The sequence below is a fragment of the Parasteatoda tepidariorum genome, unplaced genomic scaffold, assembly GCF_043381705.1.
Source record: "Parasteatoda tepidariorum isolate YZ-2023 unplaced genomic scaffold, CAS_Ptep_4.0 HiC_scaffold_2765, whole genome shotgun sequence".
NCBI lineage: Eukaryota > Metazoa > Arthropoda > Arachnida > Araneae > Theridiidae > Parasteatoda > Parasteatoda tepidariorum.
The window spans coordinates 1-7,250 of record NW_027261595.1 but is presented as its reverse complement, the minus strand read 5'-3'; the positions used below and the strand labels follow the sequence as shown (position 1 = coordinate 7,250).

The window sequence follows — 7,250 nt, the reverse complement described above, 5'->3', positions numbered from 1 at the left end:
GGAACTGTTCTTTATTTCACTGGCTACAAACATATCTTTAAACATAATCCAGTTGTTGATTCTACTATTCAACATTGGCACTGAGAGGGAAACTTTATGTCAGAGAATGCATTTAAACTAAAATTTTGCACACTTTGAACTCCAGATAGAGTGTTATTCGAAAAACTATCTGATTTAGAGTTAATTATCAGTAATAATTTATCAATACTTTCTTTCTCCCCTATAAAATCCTCCACTTCTCCGGGCTTACAAACATCAAAAATGGAGTTAAAAATGTTTTGAACTTGTTAGATAATGAATTAGTTTTTGGTTCAAATAGTTTGACAGCAATCAAATTTGCACTGTCAATTAATGTGACTACTTTATCTTTATGCTTAGTTAGCGAAGATTTTAAAACTCTATTTTGAGTTTTCAACTTATCCATGATGTAAAATATAAAAAAAATATTGTTTTCAAATTATTAAACAGCAGCTTCTATATAGCAATGATGTACACTGTTTGCTCTTGAACAGCTATACACTGCAAACTTTCTAAAGAAATATAATTTTTTTCTTTTCAATAAACAAATAAAATCACTTTTTAATACAAATAATGTCAAATATTACATTTTGTAAAAAACAAAACTTCAGTAGGGGAAGGTTTAATGTGCAAATTCTAATTTTAGGATACATGGGCTTTTAAAAACGCTACGCACCCTGTAGTTTATTAACGGACTCTCATTCTAAATAATCATAGATTTTACTTGCAACTTAGTACACAAAATTAATTTACACAGAAATCTTAATTTTAAGAGCATAGTATTATTGACCAGTAAATATGGTAATATTTAAGAAGAAATTCGGAAAAACATAGTATTTTTGAACTGCAAATATAATGAAATTAAAAAAAAAAAAAAAAAAATAAAAAAAAAATACAAATATGGTCACATTGAAATAATAGTTTTCAAAAATTAACATTCTAATTTCAATTAATCTTAAGAAAAAAAAAATTATCCATGTTGTAGCAGAATATTCAAAAGAACTAATAAAAATGAATGCTAAACTTATTTACTTTGAATCTAATTGACTACTTATTGCAAGCATGAATTTCAAAATAAGCTTTTTTGCAGGTTTGATGCAAAGTTTTTTAAGGTTTTGACCAAAAATTACATTATTCCCTAGCTTTGCTTTCTTAAAATAAAATTCTTTGACAATAATAGGTTTTCTGACCCTGTCGTAACCTTGGGGTATAAAAAATTGGTAATTCAAGCATTCATCAATTCAAAATCCCCATTGTAAGGTACAGTTAGTCTTCTCATACATGCTTTAAAAGTATGTACATTTCCCAAGCATATCAAAAAGATATTGAGTTAACTGAAACAACAATAAATTGAACTGAGTACTCGAAATTGAAGAAACAATAAATGGATACATGAAAAATACATATTTAAATAATATCACAGTTTAATATAAAATCCAATTAAATATTTATTTTACCAGGAGCCTGATTATGACTGTGGTTTAATAATGACATCACAATATTGCTAATGACTTGCTGCAATTGATCTTCTTGTCTTCCAGGAAAATTAGGAGTTAAAGCTGGCTGCTGGTGCTAGAAATAAGTATAGGTCATTCGTGAATCAGAATGCTTAATTATTATTTAATGAAAAGAATACTTTTTTTTTTCTCTAGAGGGAACAACATGGCTATTTGTCAATCAAGACAGACTTTTTCTGCCCACTTAAAAAAAAAAAAAAAAGGCACAGATTTTAGTTGATGAAATAATTAAATACTTTTTTTGAGTTTTGAAAAATGTTAAGAGTATTAATAGTAATGTTGGATCCGACTGGTTATGCAGATTATCACCGATAGGTTAAGTTATTCAGAACAAATACATTTAATGGTTTTGTTTTGTGAAATGGGGACTAATTTGAAAGAAATATCAACACTTTGACTGATTGACAGCAAAAAGAGGTGGGGAAAGAAGAAACAAAGAGTACAAAGAATTTTTTTTATATGAAGTAAGCAGTTTAAAAATTTAGATTAAACTAGAAATTAAAACTAACAGAATTAAGCATGTCAATAAAGCTTAAAAAAATCTTGTCATAAGAAAAACAAATTTCAAATTTGTTTAAAATAATGTGTTAATAATTGTGTTTATATCTTTGTCAAGGGGAGAAAAATAGTGTTTGATGTATATTAAGAGATAAAAAACTATTGCAAAAGTGCATTAAAAGTTATAGCTGGTTGAGAAATGAAAAATATTAGAAAATTAAGAATGCTCATGCATAAAATCAAAAAAAATATATAGATTATTTTTCTATTTTGTTGTTGTTAACAACTTAATATTTTATAAAAATTTTTGACTAAAAAAAAAAAAGAATAATGTTCATCCTAACAGAGAAAACTTTTTCTATTATTTGGCTTCCAATAACTGGGATTTTACTATAGTTATTTATAAACTTGCTAACATCAGAAATTCCAAAGGCATGAGACTTTTCTTTGAATATGGCACAGTGTAATAAACAAAACAATAATTATATTAAGAAAAAAATAAAGTCGCACATTCTTTAAATTAAATTTATATAAGTAACTTTTTACTCCTAAAAACTGTTAGTACAGTTTTTCTTTTTACTGCATTCTGTAAAAGTAAAGTAATACTTTTTCGTGGTTTATCAGCATTCAGATATTTCAAAATATTACAGGTTCTAAAAAAGGAATCAACGATAAACTAAATACATTCGATATATGAAATCGCTGATATGGAGGAAAGTTTTGAGGGCTGTATGGAAACAATGTGCAGGTCCTCCCATTAACACACTTACAATGAAAAAAGCCTCAGAAAATACTTTGCCGGCCTGATGTTCTGAGATTGGACACAAAAAAACCTCAGAGTTTGTAGGTCAGAATAATAAATAAATATAAATGAATATATATAAATGTTCACTTACAGCACTGGGAGTTCGAGATCNATGAATATATATAAATGTTCACTTACAGCACTGGGAGTTCGAGATCCGCCAGCATTGTGTCGTCTTCGAGATGGTTCCAATGCCCAAACGGAATGACAGGGCAAACCAGAATCAAAAGTGTGCAAGCTTCCCATCGATGTAAGAGGCACAGGAATCAAACTGCGAAATGGAATGTTTAGAGGAGGAGCCTGACCATTAGAGGAAGTTCCAGCAGTTGAAGAAGTAGTTCTGGGCACACTTCTAGAGGAATCTGTATTTGCTTCATTTCGTGATTCCGCAAGTGCTGTGGAAACGAAAAGACTATCAATATCACTTCATAACTATATTGCACTATCACTTCATAACTATATTATGAATGACTTACATAACAATGAAGGATTAGAACTAGAGAATTTAATTTAAAAAAACAATGCCAAATAGCTCTTTTTTTGCATCATAACACAATAAAAAGAGAGGAAAAAAACACTAAAAAAAGGAAGATAATTATAACTCTTTAGAAGCTGAATTTTTATATAAAGATAAATTTTGAAATTAGGAGTTAAAATAAATACTATGTTTATTTCTCTTTGGTTATTAAACTTTAAATTTTTAAATGAGTTTTACTGAAAAATATTGATGTGTTTTCAAAATTCTGCCAAACAAGCAGTATAAATATACTTGGTATGCTCATTTAGAGAATACGGTGTAAATGTAGTACATTGCCTAGAATTTTTTTTAAAAACAAAATAAGACTAGCTTTTAAATGAAGAGATTAAAATTTGTTTTTGGATGCATTCAAAATACAACTGAAAATTAATGTATTTTTCATTTTATTTATTTAAATTGGGTTTCATGTTTACGAATCAAAATTTTCATTAAATCATTAGTAATTCAGTGAACTTAGATTCAGACCGTTTGGTTGGTTACCGACACCAAATCTAAACATTTTGAGTTTGGTAGTTAAAGTAAATATCTAAAATTACTGTAAAATTTACTTGTATTAACTAGAAGCTTTTTGGTCAAACAAGAAAAATTGCTTGTATGTTATATTTTTCGAAGCTTAACTAAACTTTTCCATTTAATACAAAATCTGGTCCGAGTAAAAATCATGATAAATATTTAAGATTTCCTTTTTTTTTAACACAAAGATGTTTTCTGTAAGAGAATAAATAAGTCATAAGATTATCTTAAAATCAGAAACTGCCTCTTTGAGTTGTAGCCCACGCATAGAAAGGTGTCACTTTTTCAATGTTCTGAAAGGTTAAAAAGACAACATTTATTAAAAAATAAATATCCATGCCTCTTATTTGTGCAGCAGCACTAGAAATAGATGTATTCCTAGGAGAGCTAGAAGCTGAGAAAGGTCCCTCAGGTACAGGAACAATATTAAAAAATGAGCCAGCGTTACTGAGTTGAGGTGTCACCATTGATGCAATATTATCAATAGTTAATGTCGGTGATACTTCCATAAAGACCAATGGATTTTGTCCTCTTCCAATTGATGGAGTGTCAGCAGTAGATGTTGAAGTTTGGGTAGTAACTTGAGGAGTGGGTCTAACCTGAAACAATAAAAGCATTTCAAATTTTAAGCAGAAAAAAATAGCAATGACAAATGAATATGTAACAGGGTGCATAGCTAGTTTTTTCAACAAAAAAAAGCACCTTTTAAGTACTTTTTAAGCACTAAAAAAATATTTTTAATCCCGTTAAAAAAAACTTGTGCATGTGCAGCAATAATTATTTTTTCTATCATTTAAAAGTTCTAATTTATAAACATAAAATTCAAAAACTTTACATTATCATGATAAAATAACTAGTTTCTGACAAATATTACAGAGAAAATAGTAAAAATCATGCATTTTTTCAAAATTTAGAATGACAACCGATAAGGCAAAGAAAAAATCTCTTTTCAAAAGATAAAAAATTAAGCACTTTTTACAAACTCAGCATAAAAAAAGCACCTTTAAGGGCTTTTGAAAAATTTAAATAAAAAATAAGCACCTTTAAGCGCTCTTTAAAAATGCTATGGACCCTGTTTAAATCAAATATATAGAAATAGACTACAATTAGAGATGAGTTCAAACTCATTTTTAGCAATGTTTTAACATCTTTTAAGTAGGTTTACTTATTTTTTTGTTTCTCCCTTTTGGTTGTTTTTCATTGATTTAAAGTGGATTAAGATATTCTATCACAAATATAAATAAAAATTGTAAAGTTAGAAACTAAAAATATAATAAAAACTTGATGGAAATAGATATAAATGTTCTCTCCAGGATGCAGGGGTGATTGTGAGCCCAAGTCAAAATTCCGGAAAATTTCTCGAGTTAAAAAAAAAAAAAAAACACAGTAGATTGAAAAAAATTTAAACAATATTTCTTAGTTAACTAAAAATATATTTAAAATTTTACGAATACCTATACCATTTACACATACCTATGCTGACCTAGAGAAGTAATTAAAATTTATAAATATGTCTTTCTTTCTCGAGTTTATGATTATAATAACTATTTACTGATAAAAAATGAATATTAATCATGAATATAAGCTTATAAAGTATGTCTCTGGATCTCCCTTAGAAACAAATAAAATAAACTGTCATGATCAATGATTTTTTGAAATGTCTGGACCTTCGATCTCCGGAAACTTCCAGATCACTGTTAGCGAAAAATCCGGAAATCCGGATTTTTTCCGGAGCACAATCAGCCCTGAGGATGCATTGCTTTATGACAGAGGCATTTTGAAATAAAGAATAATTATCTTAAGATAAAAATTACTCTTTATAATGCACCAATACTTCAAAAAAATCAAAATAACATAATTATAAATTAGTTTAAAATCAAAGGAGGAAGTAAAAAAAAAGAAGCAACTTACTGATATGAAACCAAAAAAAAAAAAAAATAATAAATAAATAAATAAATAAACAAAATAAAATAGATTGACTAATGTAACAGTTAGCAAAATTGCTTATGTAAGAAGAAAAATAATAAAAAATCAGCTGTCATATATATATTTAAGAAATATGAAATATGTGTAAAGCTTGAAAGTATTTTGATGTATAATAAATGATGAAAATAATTTGAGCAATCAATATTTGGTTGAGCTCATTTCATCTCAAGTACTAGTCAGATGTTTCGAAAACAATAAAAGGTCTAGAATAAAAATTTTACAGACATATGCATAAAAAATGTGAAAACATAAGATATAGAAGGCAAAGGAAAAAAATTACAAAATTTAGACTGTTGGTCAAATAACTTGAAAAATGCCACCTCTAATGTTTGCAGGAATAAAATTATTTTAGAACATCAAAGAGGAAAAAAAAGTGTTTTTTTTTTTTTTTTTNGGTTGATTTTTTTTTTTTTTTTTTTTTTCAAAATTAAATTTATGAATTTTATTTAAACATGGCAAACATTTTAAAAATGACATAATATAGGCTTCTTAGTGAGCCAAAGAAAAAATAAGGACAATATATTTTTAAAAAAATCAGGAAATACTTTTGGGATAGTAGACATTACTAAAAAAAGATAAACTAAAATAATCATAATTTATAAAGTATAACGCAAAAATACTTGAGTGAAAATTGAGCCACCCTTTATTAGATTCTTCATGATCTTAATGAATTGTAAGTAGAATAAAAGGAACAGTTAACAAAAGCAAAAATAATTATAGGATTTTTGATTTTTCAGGAAATTTTTTATTGTAAGAATATTCTCTTTTATTTTAAAATTTAGAAAAAAAAAATTCTTAGACTGTAAGCTTAAACTAAATGTTTGAATTTATGTTATATGAATAAATAGTTTAAAAATGAATTATTTAAGAGTAAGAAAAATTAATGTAATTGGCAATAAGGAAACATGAATCCTTCACTTACTTCTGCATTAGAACTTGGAGCACTTTCATTAGTAGCATTATTACTGGTAGTGGTCGTATTTGAAGTCGATGATGGACCACTTGATGTGGAAATGCTGATTTGTGCCTAAAAAATTTTCAAATATAATACTAGTAAAAAACATAATACATATACAGTGGAACCCCGATTTTACGTTGTCCGTTTCGTACGTTATCCCGCTTCTTGCGTCATTTTCTGCTGATCCGTGAAAATTGCCTATACCGATAATTTTAAAATATCCCGGATTTTGCGTTACCCCTTTTATGAAAATCCCGGTTGATGTGTTTCTCTACCAACAAATCAAATTAATTTTTTTTTATTCTACAACTCTCACACAAACTTTTTTCTAGTTTTTTGAACAAGAAAAACTTGCTTTTCAGCTGCATTGAGCAATTCTTGCATTCTCTCTGTTCCATTTGTTAATAGGGGGGTGGG

At 27.5% G+C, this 7,250-nt stretch overlaps 1 protein-coding gene across 1 annotated transcript; it reads right to left on the bottom strand.

The window, feature by feature from the left end:
* Window positions 1-1,443: 1,443 nt before the first annotated feature.
* On the bottom strand, window positions 1,444-6,921 carry LOC122273196 (uncharacterized). The gene is made up of 4 exons (XM_043057265.2): window positions 6,798-6,921; window positions 4,230-4,488; window positions 2,977-3,233; window positions 1,444-1,590 (listed from the first exon to the last, which is right to left on the bottom strand). Exons 2-4 carry the CDS (start codon window positions 4,396-4,398, stop codon window positions 1,459-1,461), a joined length of 558 nt encoding a protein of 185 aa, XP_042913199.1. The 5' UTR covers window positions 4,399-4,488; window positions 6,798-6,921; the 3' UTR covers window positions 1,444-1,458.
* Window positions 6,922-7,250: the final 329 nt, after the last annotated feature.

What these genes read in the sequence shown, in the direction of transcription:
- LOC122273196 (XM_043057265.2), bottom strand. Translation starts at nt 4,398, where the DNA reads ATGGAAGTATCACCGACATTAACTATTGATAATATTGCATCAATGGTG. An exon ending in TGCTGCTGCACAAATAAGAG is followed by an intron (nt 3,234 to 4,229) that starts GCATGGATATTT and finishes TCGTTTCCACAG; the next exon opens with CACTTGCGGAATCACGAAAT. An exon ending in GATCTCGAACTCCCAGTGCT is followed by an intron (nt 1,591 to 2,976) that starts GTAAGTGAACAT and finishes ACTTATTTCTAG; the next exon opens with CACCAGCAGCCAGCTTTAAC.